The sequence below is a fragment of the Felis catus genome, chromosome C1 (assembly GCF_018350175.1).
Source record: "Felis catus isolate Fca126 chromosome C1, F.catus_Fca126_mat1.0, whole genome shotgun sequence".
Taxonomy (NCBI): Eukaryota; Metazoa; Chordata; class Mammalia; order Carnivora; family Felidae; genus Felis; species Felis catus.
Window position 1 is genome coordinate 16,553,587 of NC_058375.1, and position 25,677 is coordinate 16,579,263.

The 25,677-nt window shown below is 43.9% G+C and overlaps 1 protein-coding gene across 7 annotated transcripts in view; it reads left to right on the plus strand.

The window, feature by feature from the left end:
- The window catches only part of ZBTB40 (zinc finger and BTB domain containing 40), an 80,974-nt gene that overhangs the window by 35,458 nt on the left and 19,839 nt on the right, over nucleotides 1–25,677 (plus strand). For 6 of the 7 annotated variants that reach the window (XM_045035269.1, XM_023258285.2, XM_023258286.2 and 3 more), the window contains 7 exons: nucleotides 7,290–8,051; nucleotides 8,757–8,890; nucleotides 16,747–16,939; nucleotides 17,547–17,689; nucleotides 22,009–22,201; nucleotides 24,617–24,753; nucleotides 25,163–25,364. In XM_045035269.1, coding sequence (XP_044891204.1) covers nucleotides 7,355–8,051; nucleotides 8,757–8,890; nucleotides 16,747–16,939; nucleotides 17,547–17,689; nucleotides 22,009–22,201; nucleotides 24,617–24,753; nucleotides 25,163–25,364 — 1,699 coding nt within the window. In that variant the 5' untranslated portion in view covers nucleotides 7,290–7,354. Of the gene's footprint in view, nucleotides 1–4,669; nucleotides 6,000–7,289; nucleotides 8,052–8,756; nucleotides 8,891–16,746; nucleotides 16,940–17,546; nucleotides 17,690–22,008; nucleotides 22,202–24,616; nucleotides 24,754–25,162; nucleotides 25,365–25,677 lie in introns of those variants that run through there. The other variant, XM_019836360.3, reaches the window with a different exon arrangement.

The window sequence follows — 25,677 nt, forward strand, 5'->3', positions numbered from 1 at the left end:
TCTTTTCTGAAAACGCATTCAGTGCTATAGATGTTCTTCTAAGCACTGCTTTTGCTGCATTCTACAAATTTTGATGAGTTGTATTTACATTTTCATTTAGTTTAGGACCTATATATTTTTAAATTTCTACATCCAACATGGGGCTTAAACTCATGACCCTGAAGTCAAGAGTCACCTGCTCCATCTACTGAACCAGCCAGGCGCCCCCTAATTAAATTCCTCTTGCGATTTCTTTCTTGACCGATGTGTTATTTAGAAAAATGTGTGTTGTTTGGGGTGCCTGGGTGGCTCAGTCAGTTAAGGGTCCCAACTTCAGCTCAGGTCATGATATCACGGTTCATGAGTTCAAGCCCCACGTCAGGCTCTGTGCTGTTAGCTCAGAGCCTGGAGCCTGCTTCGGATTCTGTGTCTCCCTCTCTCTCTGTTCCTCCCCTGCTCATGCTCTGTCTCTCTCTCTCAAAAATAAATAAAGATTAAAAAATTTTAGAAAAATGTGTGTTGTTTAATCTCCAAGTATTTGGGATTTTCCAGCTATCTCTTTGTCATTGATTTCTAGTTTAATTCTATTGTGGTCTGAGAGCAGAGATTGAATTTCTTTCTTTTTAGTTTGTTAAGGGAGTTTTATGGCCCAGAATTGGTCTAGTTGGGTGAATGTTCATGTGATCTTGAGAAGAATGTCTAATATGCCGTCATTAGATGGAAAGTCTATCAATGCCCATTATACCCTGTTGACTGATAGTGCTGTTGACTTCAACTGTGTCCTTACTGAAGTTCTGCCTGCTGGACCTGTCCATTTTTGATAGAGGGATGTTTAAAGTCTCCAACTATAATAGTAGATTTGTCTATTTCTCTTTGCAGTTCTTTCACTTTGCCTTGTTTTGATACTCTGTTGTTAGGCATATGCATGTAAAAGATTATTTCTTTTTGAAGTATTGACCCCTTTTCTATTTTGTAATGCCCCTCTTTATCCCTGATCATTTTTTTTTTTTTACTTTGAAGTGTATTCTGTCTGAAATTAATATTGCTACTCCTGCTTTCTTTTGATTAGTACTAGCATGATATATCTTTCTCTGTGGATTTACTTTAAATCTATATGTCTTTATATTTGAAGTGGGTTTCTTACAGATAACATAGAGTTTGGGTCCTGTTTTTCAGTCTGTTGTGATATCTGCCTTTTAATAGGTGTATTTAGACCATTGATGTTTGAAATGATTATTGATATAGTTGATTTATATCTGCCACATTTGCTAATGTTGTATATATGTTGCCCTTGTTCTTTGTTCCTGTTTTTGTCTTCTGAGTTTTTTTCATTCTTTCATGGTTTTTAATTGAGTATTTGACCTGAGTCCATTTTCACTTCTTTCCTAACATATCGGTTATACTCCTTTTCAGACTTGTTTTAGTGGTTGCTCTGTAGTTTGCAGTATACATTTATATCTAATTCAAGTCCACTTTCAAATGACACTATACTATTTCACAGGTAGTACAAGTACCATATATACTAATAAAATAATCCCAATTTTCCCCTCCCATCCCTTGTATCATTGCTGTCATTTATTTGACTTCTATATATGTAAGTATATCAAGACATAAACATACATAATCAAATAAATTGCTGTTATTTTGAACAGTTATCAGTTATATATCAGTTAAGAATTAAGAAATAAATGTTTTATTTTACCTTCACCTATTCATTCTCCAATGCTTTTCATTTCTTTATGTAGATTCAGATTTCTGTACTTTATCATTTTCCTTCTCTCTGAAGAACTTCTTTAACATTCCTTGCAAGGCAGGTCTAATGGCAACCGAGTCTCTCAGTTTTGCTTGTCTGAGAAAGGCTTTATTCCCCCCCTCACTTTTGAAGGGTAATTTTGCAGGGTACAGAATTCTAAGTTGGTTTTTTCTCTTACACTTCAAATATTTTATTCTACCTTCTTCCTGTTTGCGTGGTTTCTGAGGAGGAATCAGAGGTGATTCTTATCTTTGATCCTCTAGAAGTAGAGTGGTCTTCCTCCCCACCCCCCTCCCCCTTTATTTGGAGATTTTTTTTTTTAAGTATTAATTTTCTGTAGTTTGAATATGATATGCCTAAATGTAACATTTGCTGCTTACCCTGCTTGGTGTTCTCTGAGCACCCTCAACCTGTGGTGTGGTGTCTGACATTGATTTGGGGAAATGCTCAGTTATTATTATTCAAATATTGCTTGTGTTCCTTTTACTTTAGGTTCCATCAGATATCCCCACTGAACATATGTTTTACCTTTTGCAGTTGTCTTGCAGTTCTTACATACTCTGTCCTGATCTTTTCACTTTGCTTTTCAGTTTGGGACGTTTCTATTGTTATATCAATCCTCAAACTCAGAATTCTTTAAAAATTTTTTTTTATGTTTTATTTATTTTTGAGAGAGAGACAGAGTGTGGGTGGGGGAGGAGCAGAGAGGGAGACACAGAATCCGAAGCAGGATCCAGGCTCCGAGCTGTCAGCACAGAGCCCGACACGGGGCTCGAACTCACAGACCGTGAGATCATGACCTGAGCCGAAGTCGGACACTCAACTGACTGAGCCACCCAGGCACCCCCAAACTCACAGATTCTTTCCTCAGATTTTTCCAGTTTTCAATGAACATATCAGAGGCATTCCTAATTTCTGTTATGTTTTTGACTTGTAGCATTTTTTTTCATTTTTTCTTATTTCCATCTTCTATTGTTCATCCTTTCTTGTGTATTGTCTACTTTTTCCATTAATGCCCTTAGCATATTAATTATGGTGTTTAAAAATTTTTGGTCAGAGTGGTGCGTAGGTGGCTCAGTTGGTTAAGCATCAAACTCTTGATTTTGGCTCAGGCCACGATCTCACATTTTTTTTGAGTTTGAGCCCTTCGTTGGGCTCTGCACTGACAGCACGGAGCCTGTTTGGGATTCTCCCCCTCTCTGCCCTCCCCACCCACTCTCAAAATAAATAAATAAACTTAAAAAAAAACCAAACAACCAAACACTTCTTGGTCAGATAACTCCTTATTTGAGTGTAGTTCTGATGCTTGTTCAGTCCTTAAAGCTGTAATTTTTGCCTTTCAGTATGTCTTGAAAGTTTTTCTTTTTTCTTTTTTAATTTTTTTAATGTTTTTATTTATTTTTGAGACAGAGACAGAACATGAGCAGGGGAGGGGCAGAGAGAGAGGGAGACACAGAATCTGAAGCGGGCTCTAGGCTGTCAGCACACAGCCTGACACGGGGCTCGAACTCACGGACTGTGAGATCATGACCTGAGCTGAAGTCGGATGATTAACCGACTGAGTCACCCAGGTGCCCCTTGAAAGTTTTTCTTGAAAGGTCGACATAAAGTACCAGGTAAAAGGAATTGTGGTAGGGGTGCCTGGGTGGCTCAGTTGGTTGAGTGTCCAACTTTGGCTTAGGTCATGATCTCACGGTCCGTGGGTTCAAGCCCTGTGTTGGGCTCTGTGCTGTTAGCTCAGAGCCTGGAGCCTGCTTCCAATTCTGTGTCTCCCTCTCTTTCTCTGCCCTTCCTCCATTCACACTCTGTCTCTCAGAAAATGAATAAACGTTAAAAATAAGTAAATAAGTAAATATATATATGTATATACATGTATATATGTATATGTATATATATATAAATATACAATGAGTGAGCATTTATATTTATGTAAATACAAAACATACGTGTGTGTGTGTGTATATACATATGCACACGTATATATATATACATACATACATACATACAAAGAAATTGTGGTAAATAAGCCTATAGTTGATGGGGTGGTAAGGTACAGGGCTGGAAGTGTTTTATAAACTGATGATTAGGTCTCAGTGGTTTGGTGTGCCTGTGCCCCTGGTCTGTGAACTTCACCAGTGTTTTTCAGAACCCCCCCCCCAACATACATCTTGGGGCAGGATGGCTAAAAGTGGGGTGAAGTGTATTTTCCTTCCCGCAGTTAGGTATGAATCTGGTAAAATAGTTTCTCCTGAAACTAGGCCTTGTTAAGAACAGAGTGCTCTGGTATATTTAAAAATGGTTAGTTCCCTCCCTTCCTCTGCCTGAAGCAGGAGGAGGTTTTTCTCCTATATTCACCCCTTAGAGCTCCTGCAGGTAGAACTCACAAAATTATGACTTGGTCCCTCTGGAGTTTTTAACTCAGACTTGTCCACCCTGAGCCTGAGGCAGTTTGTCAATTTCATTTTTTTGTTTTTGTTCCTGGTGTGGTTCCCACCACGTGTCTGTTGGTGGGTTTCTGTTCTGAGAAGTTGCAGTTCTCCGAATCTGCCTGTCTTTCTCTCCAATTTGGGGATAGCAGTTTTGCCCTGTGACCTCGGTTCTCTGACAGATCTAAAAAGAGTTGTTGACCTTTCCATTTTTTTTCAGCTTTTTACTTGTTGTCAGGATGGAATGGTGACTTCCTAAGCTCCTTCCATGCCCGACCAGAAACCAGAACTTGGAAATATTTATATTTTTATGTGCCAGCTTCAAATGTGGGAAATTAAAGAAATGGTGGTGGACTAGAAGGGGATCATCCACAATCTTGCTAACAAAGGCAACCAGTGTTATTCTGACATTTGTCCCCCCCACCCCCCCCCCCCCACCCCCCGGTCAGTGCGCTTTCTTTTCCTTATCCGAGTGAGATTACACAGTTTGGCTATGATCATAAGATCATCAAACCCAAAACTGAACTGGATGTCCTCTTCCCTAAACTTTTCTTATGTTGTCTGGATCATCTCAGCATCCACCTTCACGTACCATACCAGGACCTAGGAGCTGTCTCTCTCTTCCCTCGCATCCGCTCAGACTCTTAAATCATGACAGTTACATTTTCTGAATATTTTTGGTTGTCTCTTTCTCTCTCTTCTCTTGCCGCTTTTCCGGGTCAAAGCCTTCATTGATTTATCTCTGAACTCATGCAATAATAGAGCCTGTCTCCAGCATTATCTCCCTCAGTTCTGTGCAAATGTCACTTAGATGATACATTTAAGATGCCTCTCTGACCATGCAACTTCCCTACTTAAAGCCTTTGAAACCCTTCAGTGTTCCTCATTCCCTTTCAGATAAATCCAAGCTCCTAAGCATGGCCCATGTATCTGTGGCCACACCCCCTGCCAGATTTAGCCCCTGATACTCCCTGTCCAGTATCACTGACATCCTTACAGCTCCCCCTCCTCCCCTTCCTCACCACTGCTGGGGATGTTTTCTTGTTCATGTGCCTCACACAGGCTCCCTGCTTCGAGCGCCTGTTGTCTTTCACGGTCTTCCCCTCGTCAGTGCCTACTCATTTATTCAGGCCGGTCAGCTCCTCCTCTAACTGCCTGACCCCCCTGTTCCGAAGCTGGGTTTCTGGGTGCAAATCTCTGCCGTTAGCTTTCCTTCCATTCGTTTCTTCATGCCACCATCTAATCAACAACATCGTGTAGGCAGAATTTTAAGCTCTGGGATATAGCAGACGATTTTAACAAGTTCCTTCCCTAAAGGAGCTTACATTCCAGTGAAGGGAGATACACGATGATGAGTAAAAATACATGTCATAGGTGATAATGCTATGCTGATAAATAGAGTAAGAGGAACGGAATGGAGAAGAGGCTCCTATTTAAAGGACATAGGGAAGCCTTCAGTGGTGATGGGGCCTTAGAGCAGAGACCTGATGGAAGTGAGAGTGAGCCATGCACACGTGTGGAGACACCTGCAGATGAACATGCTTAGTGTGTTCCGTGATCGGTGAGGAAGGCAGTGTGCTTAAGGTGGAATGAGTGAGGGAGAGCGGGTGGAAGGTGACATCAGAGAGTTAATGCCAACCAGGTTATGAGGAGGAATGTAGGCCATTAGGAGGACTTTGGCTTTTGGCGTTTACTCTGAGACCAGAAGCCCAGGAGGCCTTTGTGCGAAGAAGGGACAGGATGTGGCTGTGTGCTAGGAAGACCCCTCTGACTCCTGGGGGTGGTGCTGGAAAGGGGCAGAGGCATGGAGACGGTTAGAAGGGATCGCTGTCGTAGTCCAGGTAATAGGGGACGGGGGCTTGGACTGATCAGAGAGAGCCAGTGGAGGCAGCAGGAAGTGATTGGGTTTTGGATATGTGTTGAAGGTAGAGCCAACAGGATTTATAACGGATTCCATACGGAGTAGGAGGAAAAGACGGGAATCAAGGTTGACTTTTGAGTTTTGTTCTGAACAGCTAGAAAGACAAAATTGCTATAAAATGGGAAGGTGGCAGGAGAGTTTTAGATACAAGTTGAAACAACCTCTCAGGCCTCCGATTGGAGATGCTGAGTAGGTAGCTGGAGGTGTGCATCTGGACTCCAGAGGAGAGGACTGAGCTCGGGATGTCACCCTGCAAGCTGACAGGATAAGGATAAACTGCATAGTCAGGATTTGTTGACTTTTTTTTTTTTTTTTAACATTTATTCATTTTTGAAAGACAGAGAGAGACAGAGCGCAAACGGGGGAGGGCTAGAGACAGAGGGAGACACAGAATCTGAAACGGGCTCCAGGCTCCGAGCTGTCAGCACAGAGCCCAACACGGGGCTCGAACTCACTCACGGACCACGAGATCATGACCTGAGCGGAAGTCGGCCGCTCAACCGACTGAGCCACCCAGGTGCCCCAGGATTTGTTGATATTTCAAAAGTGTGGAACTAGATGGGACAGAAGACAGGAGGAGAGATGACTGAGTCCTGGAATATTCCAAACTGTAGAGGCCAGTGTGACCCAGAGGACCCAGCAAAGGATGCTGGGTGGTGAGGTCACAGGAGAACCAGAGAGAGCAAGAGCAAGTGAAACAGGTGTTTGTTTGCAGCGGGAGGGAGTGATGACCCGTGTCCTGTGTTGCACATAGGTCAGATGAGATGAGGACGGCGTATTGAAAATCCGTTTATGTAACCGTATGAGCCTTCTTCGTTTGGCTGAGAACTCACCGGAAGCAGGGGCGCGTACCGCTCTGACACGGGTGGTACGCATATGCTGTTGAACAGCTGTTTTCCTCAGGCTGGTTCTCTCACTACCTCTGAGCTCCAGTCTCATCTGTAAAATGGGGAGGGTTTCCATTGAGTCATCGTGAGGATCCCGTGAGAGCTTCCAGATGAAGCGCTAAGCGTGGTCGCTTCCATGTATTCAGCGCGTGACGGTTACCGTCGTGAATTTAGCGTACCTGGCGCGGCGCCCCTCCCTGTTGAGAAACGTTTGTCAAACGCACGAGTGAGTTGCCTGCTGGTCTGACTGTTTCGTTCGTGGCGTCTCCCTTTGTGCCGGTGAGGTGTTAACGTGGCGCTTTCTGGGTTTCTCTGGGATGTAGCGCCGATCCGCAGAAAGCAGATTCCGGAAGAGAGGGGGAGACGTCCTCGGGGCAGAGCTGATGCGATGGAGCTCCCCAACTATAGCCGGCAGCTGCTGCAGCAGCTCTACACCCTGTGCAAGGAGCAGCAGTTCTGTGACTGCACCATTTCCATTGGCACCATTTACTTCCGGGCCCACAAGCTCGTCCTGGCCGCGGCCAGCCTCCTGTTCAAAACCCTGCTGGACAACACCGACACCATCTCCATCGACGCGTCTGTGGTGAGCCCCGAGGAGTTTGCCCTCTTGCTGGAAATGATGTACACCGGCAAGCTGCCTGTGGGCAAGCACAACTTCTCCAAAATCATCTCTTTAGCCGACAGCCTGCAGATGTTCGACGTGGCCGTTAGTTGTAAAAACCTTCTGACCGACCTCGTAAGCTGCTCCGTTCAGGGCCAGGTGGCGAGGGATGTCTCCGCACCGTGCTCAGAGTCATTCAGGAAGGAGCCCGAGAAGCCCCAGGTGGAAATCCTTTCCCCTGAGGGTGCCGGAGAGCCTCGTTGTTCCCTGGAGGATTCTGCCCCTCCGGGGGGCCCGGTGAAAGCCGAGACCGAGGAGGCGGTCCATACGGCTGCACAGGAGATGAGCGTGGGTCCTTCCACTGCCCAGGAGATTCCGGGGAATGCAGACGCCCCGGTGGAGACTCCTCGTCCAGCTGAAGTTTGTTCCCCCTCCCCTGCCGGACAAGCCTTTAGTGCGGCGAAGGAGGCGAGCACGGAACCAGGTAACATTCACGTAATAGTTGTTTTGTGATCCGTCCCTCTGTTGTCAGTTACTATGTTCAGTGACTCTTGTGGATTTTTTGTTTCTTTTTTTTAAAGTTTGTTTATTTTTGAGAGAGAGAGAGAGAGAGAGAGAGTGAAGGGGAGGGGCAGAAGGAGACGGAGAGAATCCCAAGTAGGCTCCGGGCTGCCGGTGCATAGTGAACCCGGGGCTCGAATTCAGGAAATGAGATCGTGACCTGCGTGAAACCAAGAACCGGACGCTCAACCCACGGAGCCACCCAGGCGCCCCATGAATTCTTTTGTTTCAGTGATGAATTTACTGAAGACCACTGCTAGATAGGCACCCAAAATCCAGTCCAGTCCCACACAAAATCCGAAGCAAAACTCCTCCTGGGGCATTCTTCTTTTAAAAGTGTTTGTGTTTTTGAGTGTTGGAAGTCTGAAGATGAACTACAGAGCAGAAAAGCAATACTGAAATAGTGATGTATCAGTTTTGATGTCTACCCATTATTCTAACCAGGATGAGGCTGGCACAAAGGAAAAAGCTGTAGGAGACACTGTTCTTTGTTACCCATAACTGATGTGTCAGGTGTCAGTTATAGATGCAGTGTATGCCCTAAAGGTCATCAGCTTAAAAACTTTTAAAAATCACTTCGAATAATGAATCACTGATTTTTTTTTATTATGTTTTGTTTTGCACTCAGAGTATGAGAGGAAACGCCGTCAGCTGAATTTTCTTCTAGAAAATGAAAGTATCTTCTCTGATGCACTCTTGGTTACCCAGGATGTTTTAAAAAGACTAGAAGAATGTTCAGAAATTAAAGGTGCACAGGAGGAGGTAGGTCCTGCGAGTTTTATTTGCTGGTGTAGTGTTCTCTGGATCCCAGATCAGCCTTCCATATGGGGCAGAACAATGAAAATGCTCAGGTCTCAATTTTTTCAAACTTAAATTTTTTTAACATGTCTCAGGTCTCAATTTTTTCAAACTTAAATTTTTTTAACATGTAGTCTCTAAAGAGCCGTCTTGCAACAGTAGTAGGCAATGTGCTTTCAAATCCTGAATCCCAGCTTTCAACCAGTTTTGATCCAGGATGCTTAACTGATCATACCATTTCCTCCTGATTAATCAAGGGTAAAATGAAGCAGAGGGTAGTCATGGATAACCCCAAATCAAGATCGAATGATAAAAACCAAAGCAGAACAACAAGAAATATTCAAAACGTGGCACATCAAGGATTTAATACAAACCTTACATAGTGAACTATAGTCAGTGTTTAGGAATACAGTAGCCATTTTCAGACACAAAACAGTCATGGTGAACATTTATTGAGTACTTAATATGCTACACTTGGGACACATGTTATCACATTTAATTCTGACCGAAATCACCAGGGTGGATTTTACTCTTTTCTAGCCCTATTCTATGGAAGAGAAAACTGTCTTAAGGAGGTAATATAACGTGGCCAAGGTCACAGAGCTCGTAGGACTGAGCAGTAATTCAGACCAAACCACTTTGACTTTAGAGCTAGCTGTTCCTTTGCACACTGGGTTTTACTGCCAATAGGGTAAAAATGGTACACATTTGTCATGTACGTATAAATGTTTAAGAATTGCCCGACAGAAAACCGCCCAATGGCTTATCATGCTCTTTTTCTTCGCTGACCTTTTCTCCTTTTCAGTATCTTGGTAAGACGCATCCCCACCTGTGGACTTCCCACTACCTGATTCCTCAGATCTTGAACCTACAGGATTGATTCCACGGCCACTTTAGAACTCCTCGTGCTTCTCTCTTCACCCAGCCGTGCCTCCCGTGCTGAGAGGGGCTGGCACAGCCAGCGGGCACTGTGCCTGTAGGCTCATCTGAGGGGTGGAGTGGAGGTGGGGGAGGCCTCCCATGTTGCTGTTAGTTACCATAATCCAAGCAGTAAATGTCTTCTACTATTTAAGTATTTCCCCAATTCATAGCAAGTTACTTTAAAAAAGAAAAAAATTCAAGGTCAAGTATTTATTTTGACCGTGGTTAATCAGTAGTTGGCTGTAAATTATTTTCTTGAGAGAGAAGCTTTTTATAAGACTGGGTTAACCCTGATGACTCTGGTAGGGAGGTTACAGGTTGGTATCTTGGTACAAATCCTTGGTATTCTTTGTACCGATTATGTTGAAGGACATTATGATTTTATATTTTTGCACTTGGATGTTCTCTTAACTGTTCCGTGTATCATTTTTGTCACTAGTTTGTTACCTTGATAGCTTATAGACACATCTCTTCATTTGTTCTCTTAGGACTTCCTCTCCACTTAATTTTGGTTATGGAGGAGCAAGAGCATCCCTTAGACCAGCAACACCCAAATTTTTAGTGTTGCCTGTGGACGGACTTGCTTGAACTGTGTGTTAAGCATTTTTTTTCTAACACTGGTACCTAAAATGTGCGGCAAATAACAAATGCTCAAGAAATTTTTGCTGTACATGGTTTCATTCAACATTTTTTCCCCTCCTGATTCTTGTCCTAATCTTTTGATGGCAGTAACATTAATAATACTTTGAAAGAACACTGATTCACTGTTGGGGATCATTATAGGCTTATGTTATTTTTTCTCAGTTTTAGAGATGAGAGTAAGAGCTCTACAAATCACTTGGTGGCTGTATTTAAAACGGAATCTGTTATAGTCCATAATAAACCTTTCAGTTACAGAAAGAAAAAGAAAAACGGCTAAAGAGCATCAGATTAAAATAACATATAGAGTTGGTGAAGTGGGGGAGGGGCAGAGAGAGAGGGAGACACAGAATCGGAAGCAGGCTCCAGGCTCTGAGCTGTCAGCACAGAGGCCGACACGGGGCTCGAACCCGCGAACCAGAGATCATGACCTGAGCCGAAGCCAGACGCATAACCGACTGAGCCACCCAGGTGCCCCATCTGTCACTTTTTAACTTACCTTTAGACAGGTTTATTAAGGTATGATTGACATACAGCAAGATGTATGTATTTAAAGTGTGCAGTTTGATAAGTTTTAAAACCTGAAACCATCACCACAAGCAAGATATTGAACATATCCATCACCCTTAAGTTTACTTATGCCCTTGGTAATCCCTTCTCCCTTCTCCCCCCCCCCTCCCTTTCAACTTACCCATCCCTGGGTGATAGTGACCTGCTTTCTCTCTGTAAGTGAATTTGTATTTTCTAGAGTATTATATACAAACGGAGTCATATAGTCAATATATATTTTTTGGTCTGGCTTCTTGCATTCAGTATAATTCTTCTGGGGTCTATCCATGTCATTGTATGTTTATTCCTTTTTTATGCCCGAGCAGAGTTCCAGTGTGGATATACAATTATTTTATTCAGCTCTCCCGTTTGCTAGTGTTGTGCTCTCAAACAACTTAATCTCTATAAACGTTAATTTCTTAATTTGTAAAACAGGAATGTTATCACCTACATTATAGGATCGTTGTCAAATTAATAAAGATTATTGATGTAAAACTCACACTAAAATGTCAGGCACATAGAAGGAGCTCAGTTGGTGGTGACTGCTGTTGTTTGTTTTTACATATCAACTCTCTATTTTTAGGCCTAGTTGACTTTGAAACGCGTTTTTTACTTAATGCCTTATAATATCCTCGTTCCATGGTCGTTTTCTCTGACACATGAGATGGATCGCTGTTTCTTTAAGCTTAATTTGCAAGTCATGCTTTCAAATAGGTACCATTACCCGCCTGGAAGTACCTTCCCGAACTGCAGGTGTAGCGTCTTGTACAAAGCCATCGGTCTCTAGGACAATGGGTTCAGTGTATATAAAAATTATCTGGTGTACTTGTTAAAACTTACACCTCCAAACCTCATTTCCAGAGGGTCTGATTCTTAGGTTGTGGTAGAGTTTGGGGAATCTACGTCCTTAACAGGCTCCCCGTTTTGCTGCTTTGGTATCTGTAGACCACATTTCTCAGAAGCACTGTCAGGGAAGTTCATGGCTCACACAATTCTTCATGTATGATGGCAGATGTCACAGTGTGCTGCTGCCTCTCAGTGATTTGAGGGCCCACCAAGCACACATTGTTCCCAAGTGTTACTCTTTGCTTACCCCTGATTCAGCAAATATTTACTGAGCAGCTGGTAAGTGCCAGGCATTGAGCTGGTTGCTGGGAAAAGAAAAGGAAATAAGACTGGATCCCTATCCTTATAGCAAAGAAGTCCTGCCACACATGTAATTATTTTTTTGGAAGTCCCCAAACTATGGGAATCCCCAGAAGGCCTCAGTATTGAAAGCATCTGCAGACTGTTCACTTGAAACATCAGTCTGCATTTCAGCTACAATCGTAAAGGTTGGGAGCTTGTTTGTTATTTTTCTGTTTAAACATTTTTAGCTCCCAAGGAGCTTTGAATGCTTTTTGTTGTCGTTATTTGGTTAATCAGCATAACATTAAGACAGCTTAACATTAAAAATAATCTGTGCTTGGATGTGTAATTTTGAGGCTTGTTAAGGCTTGTGAGCATTCTGTTGAGATGGACCAGCCTGTTCCTTTTCTGAAACACAGATATGGGGTGTGCAACTGGCCTGGACTGGGTTTCAGGAAGACACCATCAACTAGTGTCCTGATTATTCTCTTTCCTGAGATATATGATGAAAGGTGGCAAAGCCATTCCCCGAGCGGTGATTGCGGCAACATGAGAGGAGGCCGGGCTGCTTGGGTTGTGTGCAACCAAAGCCAAAACTGATTAAGGAGAAATCTCTTGGGTGCTGGGATGGGAAAGTGGCTTCTGCCTGTCTTTATCTCCGTGTAATATTGCTGCCCATTAGAAAAAGCAGATCCTGACCTTAACAGGCTTTCTGGCTGAGCTGAGCAAAACCTCTGTTTAAAGGCAAGCTCATATTTTTTTTCAGCTGTAATGCAGGAACTTTTAATTGTCTTTTTTCTTTATTCCTAGCCACGTCCTGCTTTTAATTAGTTGTGTATATAGCAGAGTGAACCTATGACTAGAATAAGGAGATAACTTCTACTATTGATTTCCTTGCTGTTTGATCCACTTTTCTCCTAAAGTTCTAGAAAGACTCCCAAAGCTTAAGATCTAGTAGCATTTTTTTCTCCTTCAACTTTGTTTCAAAGGCAAACAAGTCTCCCATGTGAATGTGATGTTTTCAAACATGTCACTACTTTGGAGGTTTGTCAAGAAGTGCAGGTCTGTGTCTTGTGGACTGTGTTCACTGACATTGTAGGGTGACCCTGTTGAGAAGTTAATAGGATTCATTTTAAAGGCCTATGAGAAATGAAAATAAGTTGTTGTTTTTCCAAAGCTTCTCTCTGCAAATTATTAAGTCTAAGACATGCAGCCATAGGTAGAAGGGCTGTTGGTTTTATGGCAAGGGAATTTCATGCAGTTAAACAAGTATTTATTAAGCACCTACTGTGTACCAGTTTATATACAAATCATCGGTACCAGGAGGAATGCTACAGATGGTCAAGATATGACCCAGTGTTCAAAGTGATGTTGATTCTAGTAAGTCCAGTACAATGCAGTGTAAACGGATTTGGTTATACTCAAAATCTGGGAGTTGGAACTATGAAAAGGTTTCCAGGTCAATGGAATCAGCTCAGTGTTTCCTCCAGGGAACTCTACTTCCTGGCCATGCAGCCTTGGGCAGGTTACCTCACCTCTTTGACTCATTTAGGTAGTTGTAGAAGTAATGCCCCCTGGGACTGATGTGAGGGGTTAAGGAGACGGCATATATGCACAGTGTCTGGGATGGTGTTGAGCTTGTGTGGTCTGTATCATTAGTGCCATCATCTGGCTCGGCATTCAAGGGAGGAGTGAGTGAACAAGAATACAGCATAGCTCAAACAGACCCACAGGCAGTAGGCAGACAGTTGGGAAAAATAAGTAAATTCAATTAAAACACCTTCGTACAAGGCAAAGATTAAATTTTTAAAAGGAAACTGTCCCATCTTTAAATCTACTGACCTGTAATTCGTTCATAAATCGAAGTACTCTGTGAATACATGTGTGACCATAAATTGATATGAATTTATTGAAGTACCTTTAACTCTAAGAATCCAAGGAATTCCAAGTGTATGGTTAAAGAGCAAAACTCGGTTTTGGGTTCATCTCTCAGAGTTCTGGTACACGATCGCCATAAGTGAGCCTCAGTCTGCCGCAATATGTGACACCCTCTGTTCAGGCAGATACGCTATTTCAGAAAAGGGCTCACCGCACGGCGGAGCCCCAGGCAGCTTCGGAGGCTGATGGAGTAACAGTTAAAATGCTGGCTCTGGTGCCAGGTCCCCAGTAGGTTCTGGAAGAAAGAGCAAAGAGCAGGGCTGTCCAGGCAACTGACTGCTCCCTCCTGGCCCTTTCATCAGCCCACCCCTGCTCATCTTCCCAGATGGTCACACCCTAGCGTCACTGCTGAGCAATGAAGTTAACAAATGTTTTAATTTCACTGCTGAGCAGTTCTGCCGAGGAGGAGACAGCAGAGAGGATAATGAGAAGCACATCAGATGCCACCATTGATGAAAGCTTTTCTTCCCCACCGGCTCATGTGATAATGCCCGACAAATTGGATACTGGAGAGAGGTGGATTCGGGATATTCAGAGAGCTTCGGGTGAAAGAACGCCGGCTTCGGATAGAAGAGGACGGCTAAACGCTGTATCGGTTAAGATGCATCCAAGAAAGAGTGGAAGGAAAGGGAAAATGAAGAGGGAGAAACCCATTAGTTACTAAGGGCATTAGCACTGAGTGGGTCTGTGTTAGTTATTTGTTGTCCTGTAACAGATTAACATTTAGCAGTTTAAAAGAGCACACATTTATGACCTCACCGTTTCTGTTGGTCAGGAATCTAGGCATGCGTAGCCGAGCCCCTGGCTCAAGGTGCCTAGGAGGTCTGTGTCAGGGTGCATCAGCCAAGGCCGCAGACAGCCCCTGCCTGGGCTGGGTTGGAGTGGGGGTGGGGAGTGTCTCGTTCTAAGTACACCCACGTGACTGTTGGCAGGGTTCTGAAGACTGACTTCCAAGCCCGCTCACTGAGTGTTGGCCGGAGACGTAGTTCCCGCCACGTGGGCCTCTCCGTAGGGCAGCTCACCAAACGGCAGCCTGCCTCGACAGCCAAGACGGACCACGCCCACATAGACTAGACGGAAGTCCTAGTAGCTTCGCCTCAGAAGTGCCATCCCGTGACTCCTGCCATATTCTTTTCCTTAGAAGCATATCATCGGTCTCAGCCTGAGGGCACGAATACCTGGTGACAGGGATATTGCGATCCTTTTAGAGGCTGCCTACCTCCTACTGCCATCAGGGAAAAGGCATTCTCTGAAGAGGTTTTAGGTGGACCAACAAAGGTACAGAAGGCTGAATAAATGTGACTGAAGGGGATTAAGCATTCAACTGAGTTGGTATCTCGTTTGTCTATTGTTTTTAAAATAGAGACAAGATGAGTGACTTCAGGTTCTTGGAAGTTACTTAATTCACTTAATATGGATTCCTAAACTGGGTTTTATCTGAATTTACTTTTGTACCTGACTAAAAATCCTAGGAACCAGGTTTAACTTGGCTTTCTACAGCCATTCTGTGATCAGAAAGCAAGCTCAAGCAAAGCCAAGAAACACAAAGCCTAACTCGTTCCTAATTCCTGTTTATTTGGGAGGAGGAGAAAAGGATAAAAATCTCTCTCAACAAAAATTTTAAACCTGTAATTACTACCAGAATTGATAAGAACTATCTAGATGAATTTTGCAAGTGTAGATTTTCATGAGATCCTTTCATGTTGTCTGTGTGTGTAGAAAACCATAACTTTTTGCTTTCTTGTGCAAAAACTCTTCTTTTATAGTATCGACACTAAAAATGATCAAAGGTAGGCTGTAGTTTTGCCAACTGGAAATACAAAGGCTATGCACGTGAAATTAACTTTCGGTTCCTTATTTTTAAAAGTAAACCCATTATTGCTAAAATAGAAATATTAACCCTTCTTTCCAGTTGGCCTTCCTCCCGCTAATTTTGTTTTATTTCACCACCAGAGTTGCTGATATTTTAGTACTCCAGGGTTAGAAGAGTCCAGATGGTGGCATTTGGTGCCAAGACCTCTGGAGGATAAGGCATTTCTGGGGGAAATTGTGTGGCTCTAGACTTAAACGGAAAGCTTCGGATTAGAGAGCTGGCTTTCAGGGTGATCTGCCTAGAGGTGATATAAAAAGTATATGTGTGAGAGCTTTTCCAAAGGGAGAGCATAATGGAAGAAAAAGGACAGAGTTGAGACCAGGTTTTGGTACTGCTGATAGGTAGAGATTTGGAAGGAAGGCCAGTGAGGAAGGCTGAGAAGGAGGGGTCAGAAAGGCTGGTGCTTATCCACACCAAATGCTTCAGGGTTACAAAGTCCGAGGAGCCCGGGGCCCCTGGGTGGCATCCTACTCTTGATTTTGGTTCGGATCACAATCCCAGAGTCATTGGATCAAGCCCCGTGTCGGGCTCTGTGCTGAGCATGGAGCCTGCTTAAGATTAATTTTCTCCCCGCATCCCTCTCTCCTCCCCCTTCCTCTCTCCCCGTCTCCCCCACTCAATGTTGTCTCATGCAAGGGACACAGAAATGCCATATACCACAGAAAGGCCAAACAGGCAGGGATCAACTGGTTAGGGCCTCACTCTCCAAATCCAAAGAGCATGGGGTTCTTGTGGCCGGCTGATCTCTCTTGTTGGTTACTTGTGTTCACAGACTATAATGGGGTGTCTTGAGGGTGAAGAAGGACGTTCAGCATTCCAGAGAATCCTGGATAAAGTAAGAGATGAGAGCCTGGATGTTCAGACTGTTGTGTCTCTGTTGAGGCTATACCAAGATTCCAATCCTGCAGTAAAGGCAGCGTTGTCACACAGAAAGCCAGAAGACGTACAAGCAGCGCAGCCAGAAGGTAGGAGAAAACCCTGTCCGCCCAAGTGGCTGGAGTTTTATTCTGGGAAGATGCTGTCAAGTTTGCTCCAGTGCTTAGTTGCCATGAAGTGATTTTCCACATCAATTCTGCCTGTAATTCCAGAAGCTGCCTGTTAAATGTATACAACCTAAACTTGAGCCTCCATTTCTATCCCCTAGTTAACTAGTCCGACACCTTGAAGTTGGAGCAGACGGTCCGTGTTCTCCTGCCCTTCAAAAAGCCACACATCCCAGTCAGTGTTCTGACTGCCCAGGTCACGTGAACTGGTTTGCCAGCAGCACTTGCCGCTGAAGTTTCTCTCGCTTGGGTTAGGTACAAAGCAGTGGCCTTGCCAACCAGAAGTTAACCTCTGGCTGGCTCTGCAGCTTTGTGTTTCGACAGATAAATGAAACATTTTTCCTTTCATAGAGTTTAAACAGAATAATAAAGTATTTTCCTCTCCAAAAAGAGATTCTGCATTCGGGTGCTCAAAATAGGCTGAGAATCACTTTCCTATTCCGTTAGATCTCTCTTGACAAACCACGCTGTCATTTCCTTCAAATTGACTAGCTTCTCTGGTGTGTGTCTCTAACTCTTTCTCCCCCAGGGAGCACAGAGGAGGGAAAGACCTTGTCTGCTCTGTTACTGGAACACAAAGAGGACCTGATCCTGTGTGTCACACAGCTGAGACCCATCCTGGAGTTCCTGGAAACAGCCAAGGAGGAATTCCTAACTGGCGCTGAGAGAAGGGTAACCGTGTCAAGCATTTCTTCCTCCCTCCTGAATCTGCGTAGCACAGTTTTTAACCTCTCTGTGGCACGTAGCGTTTTCTCCCTTGCAGTGTTTCTATGCCCGCTGCATAGAAAGCACCCTGAGGTTCACGTTCTTGATCCGCGTCTCTTTGTACCCCCTGCAGCAGCTTGCTGAGGGCCTCGCACGTCATGGCGTACAATTAAACGCTTAGATGTGTGGGTGGGTGCACAGTCCTGCTCCGACTCGGTGAGTTTTTAGTATAAAAGTTGCCTCGGGGCGCCTGGGTGGCGCAGTTGGTTGAGCGTCCGACTTCAGCCAGGTCACAATCTCGCGGTCCGTGAGTTCGAGCCCCGCGTCGGGCTCTGGGATGATGGCTCGGAGCCTGGAGCCTGTTTCCGATTCTGTGTCTCCCTCTCTCTCTGCCCCTCCCCCGTTCATGCTCTGTCTCTCTCTGTCCCAAAAATAAACGTTGAAAAAAAAAATTAAAAAAAAAAAAAAAGTTGCCTCAAAGGTCAAAACGTCCAGGCACATTTGTGATTATTATGACACTTTCCTTCTTTATAGAAAGGGTACACTGTTCATCGGTAGAAAAAAGTGGGGAAACCAGCAAAAACAAAAGAATTCAAATCTGTCACCGTCTCGCACTCCACTGTGACCACTGCTGACATTTTGGAGCACGTGCCCCTACATATTCTCGTTTGAATCACCCAGAGACAGGCTTAGTAGCCAGGATAACCTGGTGTTTCTTTTTTTTTTTTTTTAATTTTTTTTTTTCAACGTTTTGTATTTATTTTTGGGACAGAGCGAGACAGAGCATGAACGGGGGAGGGGCAGAGAGAGAGGGAGACACAGAATGGGAAACAGGCTCCAGGCTCCGAGCCATCAGCCCAGAGCCTGACGCGGGGCTCGAACTCCCGGACCGCGAGATCGTGACCTGGCTGAAGTCGGACGCTTAACCGACTGCGCCACCCAGGCGCCCCAAACCTGGTGTTTCTGCTTACTGTACTGCGACTACACTTCGTCCCCGTAAGCTGGATTTTGGTAGCTGCGTTGTATTCTGTTTAATGGACACACCATAATTCATTAGTTGTTTGTTGCGGCAGATCTGTTTCCGATTTTTTTTGCCATAATAAATGAGGTGGCAGAGAACATCCTTGCATGCACATCTTTGCATACCTCTCAAATTCTTTCCTTCGAGTAATTTCTAAGAAGTAAGATTTTGGAACAGAGTGTCAAAATGTTCAGGTGTTTGCTCTCTTTTGCCAAATTGCCCTTCAGAAAGGTTGTGCCAATTTACTCTCCCACCAGCCAGCTACTAAAATCCTCATAAAACTGCTAGCATGACTTCTCAAGCCAACTAGATAACTGTATTTGTTGGTGTTATTGATTTCAACTTTGTGCTAAAAATAGTTTTATATCTGGAAGGAAGGAATAGGGACAGAGCACTTCTGTGGCATCAGTTCTTAAAACTATGGGAAGTGGCTTGTATGTTGGGGAGAGAAAGTGTTTAGAAAGTAGTGGTAGAATGGCTGAGCACTGGATTAGTAGTGAAGACTGGCTCCTACCTAGATTCTCTGTTTTCAGTGATCTGAAACTGGAGTTTTTTCATACAAAATGGGAGCAATCTATAATCTCAAAATTATGTTCTATAAATTATGTTTCCAAAATTACAACTCCTTTGAATTTCTTAGAGAAAGACAATATACGAAATAAGGTTAAACCTCTGGTTTCTCCTGAGACTTAAAATTAAATGTAATTTCAGGCACTCAGTTTAAGTAAGTTGCTGATAGCTCGAGAAGTACCTGATTCCCTGTTTAGGGATTTCATTCGATTACTCATTCAGGCCTTTTCGTTATTAGCTGGATTGAATGTGTCCTTTGAACTGTTTCATTATCTCAGTGAAATAGCATTTGTAGGAAGAGCCCGAACGGAGCCGCATTCCCTGCACCAAGACAGACCACGCTATCGTTTTCTTCTGTCACTTTCAGTTTACTTGACAGAAAGGACTGAAGGAGAAGAACTTAAATTAGTTCTAAATCGCAAAAACACTTCTTAGAATCGGGGTTCTACCAGAGCTTCATTAAGCTACTTCTTCTCATGAAAATTGAAGCAAAATTATAAAGCAGGAGCGTAGAGGTGAATGTTGATTCGAATCGCCGCCGTGTTTTGACATGGTGTGGAGCGTTCCCTCAGCCCTTTTAGAACTTTTCCCTGTTACGGGATGATGCTAATCAAGGCACCGTGGCCCTCATCTATCCATACCCTGGGTTCTGTAAGAAATGGTGAATAGAAATGTCTTTACTTCAGGATTGGAAACAGTCACAAGGAGGGTAACCCTACAGTTGTCTTTAACTTACTGCTTACTGTGTGCTGAGGACCTTTGAAACATTCCTCAATTCTGCCCTCGCAGCAATTCCATGCCGTCACGGATGTTACTCTAATTTTAGAGATGACGAAACAGGAGCCACCTGGGTGGCTCAGTCGGTTGAGCGCCCGATTTCAGATCAGGTCGCGATCTCACGGTTCGTGAGTTCTAGACCCGCATTGGGCTCGCTGCTGTCACACAGAGCCTGCTTCGGATCCTCTATTTCCCTCTCTCTGCCCCTCCCCCACTTGCGCTTTCTCAAAGATAAATAAACATTTAAAAAGATAATAAAATAAAGGTGAAGAAACAGACACTTGAGAAGGTTAGGCAGCTCACCCCAAGACACAGCTGCTGGGTGCCAGTCCTGGAACTCAGGAAGTCTAAGCAAAGCACAGTTCTCTTAACCGCTGGGCATAGTGCTTCCTAATAATACCAATAGCCACTATCGTTTAAAGATCACATGTGTCCCAGAAGTTATGTCAGGCTCTACAAATAGCGACTTCACTTTATAGACTCCTAATAACCGCTGTGCAAGGGCTGTTGTTATTCTCTTCTTCCACAGATAGGAAGATAAGGTTCAAAGAATTAAATAACTCACCCAGGGTCACACAGGCAATAAATTTTACGACTGGGGTTCCTACTAGGCCTGTCTGGCTTTAAAGCCTGTACCCACTCTTGACAGTTTCTGGCTGCCTCATTATGTATCAGAGAATTACTTAGGAACTAAGACATAGCAGTGAAATCAGTATGGGTTTTAGATAGAGACACTTTCACTTTAAATTATGATTCATTTAGTAGAAATCTAGTACATATTAGACATTAAACAAAGAGAATGACTGTGTTCTGTACTGACGAGGAACATGACCGCTTAGTTTATAATGTATGCACTCCTTTCGTATGTATATAGGTGTTCCTTTCGTATACGTGAAACCAACTTGGTTTTATAACTACATTTACTTTTAAATGGGAGTTAATTTGACAATGGCATCCTCTGGCATGCAACTGTGACAGACCTGCTTCACTGTTTCTCCTGAAAGCTAGCATTTTCCCAAAGGAAAGCTCAAAATTTGGTTACTGGGAATCTGTAGATTACATGTGTTGAAATAATCTCCCACATTATCTATCAGTTCCAGAAGAGCCTAGTTCCACATAGTGAGTCGTAGTCCATTAGGACTATTTTAATAGGAAAACAGCTGTATAATAACAGTCATCTGTTTTACTTTTCAACCTTTTGCTGGAACCCCGTGTCCTTTTGACTCAGTAAATCCTCTAGCACACCGAGGAAGAAAAGGGGGCAGAGGTGGGGGCTGACGACTGGAGCTGATGTATGTGCAGAGCTGATAAGAGAGATCGAGAATGCAGAATCCACGAGAAAAACCATCCAGAAGTGCACTTTAAATCCATCATCTTGGAGGCCACAGACGAACGTGTAACTTATCTGGGCATTCAAATTGCCATGCCAATAAAGTAAAAGGAAGTAAAATAATAGGATTGCTCTGAAACTGCAGCCTCTTACCATGGTCATGTCCTGTACTGAACAGAGGCTGAAAACCACTGTAACTGTACTCATTAATTTCCAGTCTGTTTCTCAGTGTCTGTGTCTGAACAAATCAGATCTGAAGAACAACGTGAGAGGTAAGCTACCTGCTCTGCCATATAGGCCTCGTGCAGGAATCTTCTCACAAAATGCAAACCACTGGGGGACAAAGAATGTACACAGACCTGCGTTTGAGAAGGAAGGATGCTCACAGAGCTATTTGTGTGGAGAATGCTCGGGATTTGTACTGACACAACACAAAGAAGAGACTGTGGGAACAGTGGCACTAGAGACGGCAGAGGAGGACCGGGGACAGGCGCCTCGTCCTCCCGTTTTGCTGGGCTCGCCAGCGGCGTGTTAGATGCACCGCGAATCGCTAGTAACCAGTGTCCGCCTGATTGCTTGCCGCTGCAGGTGATCCTGAATTGCTGCGAGGGCGGGACCCCCAAGGAGACCATAGAAAAGCTGCTGCACAGAGTGTCTGAAGACAAGACTCTGACTGCAGAGAGTTTGGTAAAACTCCTTCAGGCCGTGAAACCGACGTCCCCAAACTTGGGCCTTCTGCTGGAGAATTTGCAGAAATTAGCCACCTCGCCAAGCACCACAGGTATTAGTTAATTGTCGGCTCTCTGGACTGGAACCTCTCCCAGAAAATTAGAGCTTAAACACCCTTTTGGCTCCATGCTGGGGAGATGAGATAATGGTAAGAGATGCCCTCGTGAAACAGAAACTAGCTGTCAGAGATCAGTGATCCTCCATAGTTCTGGAGTGAAGATCTGGAATCCGAGAATTGCTCTTCTCCATCACGTTTCCCTCATGATGTTCCTGTGGTTCGGGGTTTGTTAAGGTGTGGTTTTTCCAGGGTTGCCCCACATGGCACCCGTGAATGTCTGAGGAGCTCAGACAGGCTCACAGAGCGCATGGTTTTGACAAGCTGTGTTGATAAATACAAGCAGCAAAGACTCAGATCTTGATTTTCCCACTCCCATTTGAGTGCTGTTTGGCTCTGGCAGTCCCCCGGATTAACCTTAAGCCCCTCATGTACCTTCTGTCTGGGGGAAGTGAGTCCGTGTCCCAGCCCTTAGGATAATGGGCCAAGTCTAGCCAGTTCTCCCCTGTCCCAGAGCACTTGAAACTGACAGGGCTTTCAGAGAAAGGGTAGTTGGAAAATGAGAGAACTTTTTTCTAGCTTACAGAAATAATGAATACTTATAGACTTGAACAATTTAAAAAATAAAGAAGAAAACAACCTCGGACCCTACCACTTGATTATTTTAGTGTTAAGACATTGACCTATTTTGTCACATTATTTTTACAATGTTGAGATATTTTATAATTTTATCATTTCCTCCAGTGTACCATAAGCATTCTCCCCCACTTTTCGAAAAACTCCCTGTAACCCTATTTTTTGAAGGCTATGTAGTTTTCCATCATAAGGGTGTATACATCATGTATTACTCATGCCCTGTTAGGCGTACGTGTAGCGTAATGGTTAGGGCTATCAAGACTACCTGGGTTCGTGGGGCACCTGGGTGGCTCAGTTGATTAAGCTTCTGACTCTTGATTTTGGCTCAGGTCATGATTGCACGGTTCGTGGGATCGAGCCCCACGTTGGGCTCTGCACTGGCAGCACAGAGCCTGCTCGGGATTCTCTGTCTGCCTCTCCCCTGCCCATGCTCACTTTCTCTCAAAATGAATTTTAAAAATAAATAAATAAACTTAAAAAAAAAAAAAAGACTACCTGAGTTTGTTATCCTGACTTACTTTGTAGCTGTATGACCCTGAGCCAACGATTTAACTTCTCTGAACCTCATTTTCTCCTCTCTCAGATGGGGGTAAGAATGGTACCCATTACATTAATTTTTGTGGCCACTGTGAGATAATATATGTACAATACTTAGCACGTTTATTAGCACATCATAGACACTCAGTAAATGAGTGATATTTATGATATTAGCGCATCATAGACACTCAGTAAATATTAAGTGTTCTGTTCATCATCATCACAAATTATATAGTGACAGATACTTTTGTACATAGACTTTTTCCCTTCAGAGCATTTCTTTTTTTAATTTTTATTTTTTATTGTTTTTTAGAGAAAGAAAGTGCATACGTGCATGAATGGGGGGAAGGGCAGAGGGAGAGGGAGAGAGAGAATCTTAAGCAGGCTCCACATTTCAGCACAGAGCCTGATGCAGGGCTCGATCCTGTGACCCTAGGATCATGACCTGAGCTGAAATCAAGAGTCAACCCACTAAGCTTAACTCACTGAGCCACCCAGGTGCCTCCCCACCTCCCCTTTTTAAAGTGTTTTGAATTTTTTTTTTTTTTTAAGATTTTATTTTTAAGTAATCTCTGCACCCAACCTGTAGCTTGAACTCACAGTCCCAAGGTCTAGAGTCTGGTGTTCTACCGACTGAGCCAGCCAGGCACCCCCTTCTTAAGGCATGATTCCCAGAAGTGGAGTTACTGGGCCAAAGAGGAGAATATTTGTAAAGCTAAAGGAAATGCCTGATGGTTTTTAGTTTTCCTTTAAATTAAATATAACCATTTAAGAGAGAGTTACAGATTGGCTCAAAGGGCATATACACAAAACTTAAGTATAGCTTCACTACCAGAGTCTTGAGTCATGCCTGCTAGTGTTTTGGATTGCCGCATGGATCCTTAACCTCAGGCTCGAGGAGTAACACCCCTTAAATCTGTACCTCTGGATCTCTCTTACAAGTGCGCCTTCTAATTACCTCCCTGTTGAGCAATCACTAGCTTCTGCCACTGAGCGCTGACTTTTAAAGCATTAGTGGTTTTGCGACCCTGAAGCACCAAGCGCTTAAGGGTAGACCAAAGGAGATCTGAACACATGTGTATGAGGCCCCAAGCTGGGAGCCAAATTTGCCTTCTAGAGGAGACAGAGCGCTGGCATTTCAGCTCTCTTCCTCTGTCAGCTCCCCTAACCTTGTGTAGGAGAAACCTGTAGGGGTGTTTCGTTGTCACAAACATTATTGTTTTGCCAATATCCCTGCAGTCCAAGCAAGCCCTGATGATTATGGGACTGAGCTGTTGAGACGGTATCACGAAAACCTTTTGGAGATTTTCACAGACAACCAGACATTACTAAAAATGATCCCACACATGAAGGGTTTAGCCCCTGGAGAGAGAGAGGTAAGAGAAAAAGAAGGGGGGAGGGAGGGAGGGTGGGTAAAATGAGAGAAGGAAAAAAGATGAACATATATGCATACTTTAAAAATATATTTATATTACATAAATATACACACAGCCATATTGAGAAATGCTAAGGAGTCAGTAGAGGAGCAAGAAAACAAGATGATTTAATTTCTAGGGCACAGCGATAAGTTGGAAATTGTAACTTCTGCAGTAATAAGAAAGGCATTCAGAAGGAAGTGTGAAGAACTTGGTCTTGTATAAAAGTCTCTCAGGTTGGGAGGTGAAGAATGTTGAAAACCCCTCCCCAGAAATACGTCCACTGTAACCCAGGACCCCGACTTGCAGCTTTGCCACTTGTCTGGTGGCTAGAAAGTCCCTCACTGTATTTCTGTGCCACATTTTGAAGGTCATGGAGAAGCTTGTGAAACAGGACTCTGGCTCGGGTGGTTTCAGTTCTCTGATGTCAGCAGTTCTAGAAAAGCAGACCGTCTCTGCAACAGCCATTTGGCAACTGCTGCTGGTGGCTCAGGAGACAAAGACCTGCCCGTTGAACCTGCTCATGGAGGAAATACGAAGGGAGCCTGGTGCCGATGCTTTCTTCCGGGCAGGTAGGCTACCTGATCTCTGTCCTAGCTTTGCCCCTGGTAGAGATTATCGTCAGCCTTGCCAGAAACTAGAAAGAGCTCTCTATGGTCATCCTCCACATCCCCACCATTGGAAGTAAGGACTGGAAATTTTGTTCAAGGACATGGGGGGTTGTGAACCTTTGAAAATATGCAGAAATCTAAGCTGATATTAATTATACTGTAATTGCAGTGATGTTTGCCATTTTCCCCACTCCCAGCCCCAGGAAGAAGATCAGTGAAGTGTATTCTCACTATGAAGAGTGGAGCTGAGAAGGAGTGAAGGAAAAATGGTGTT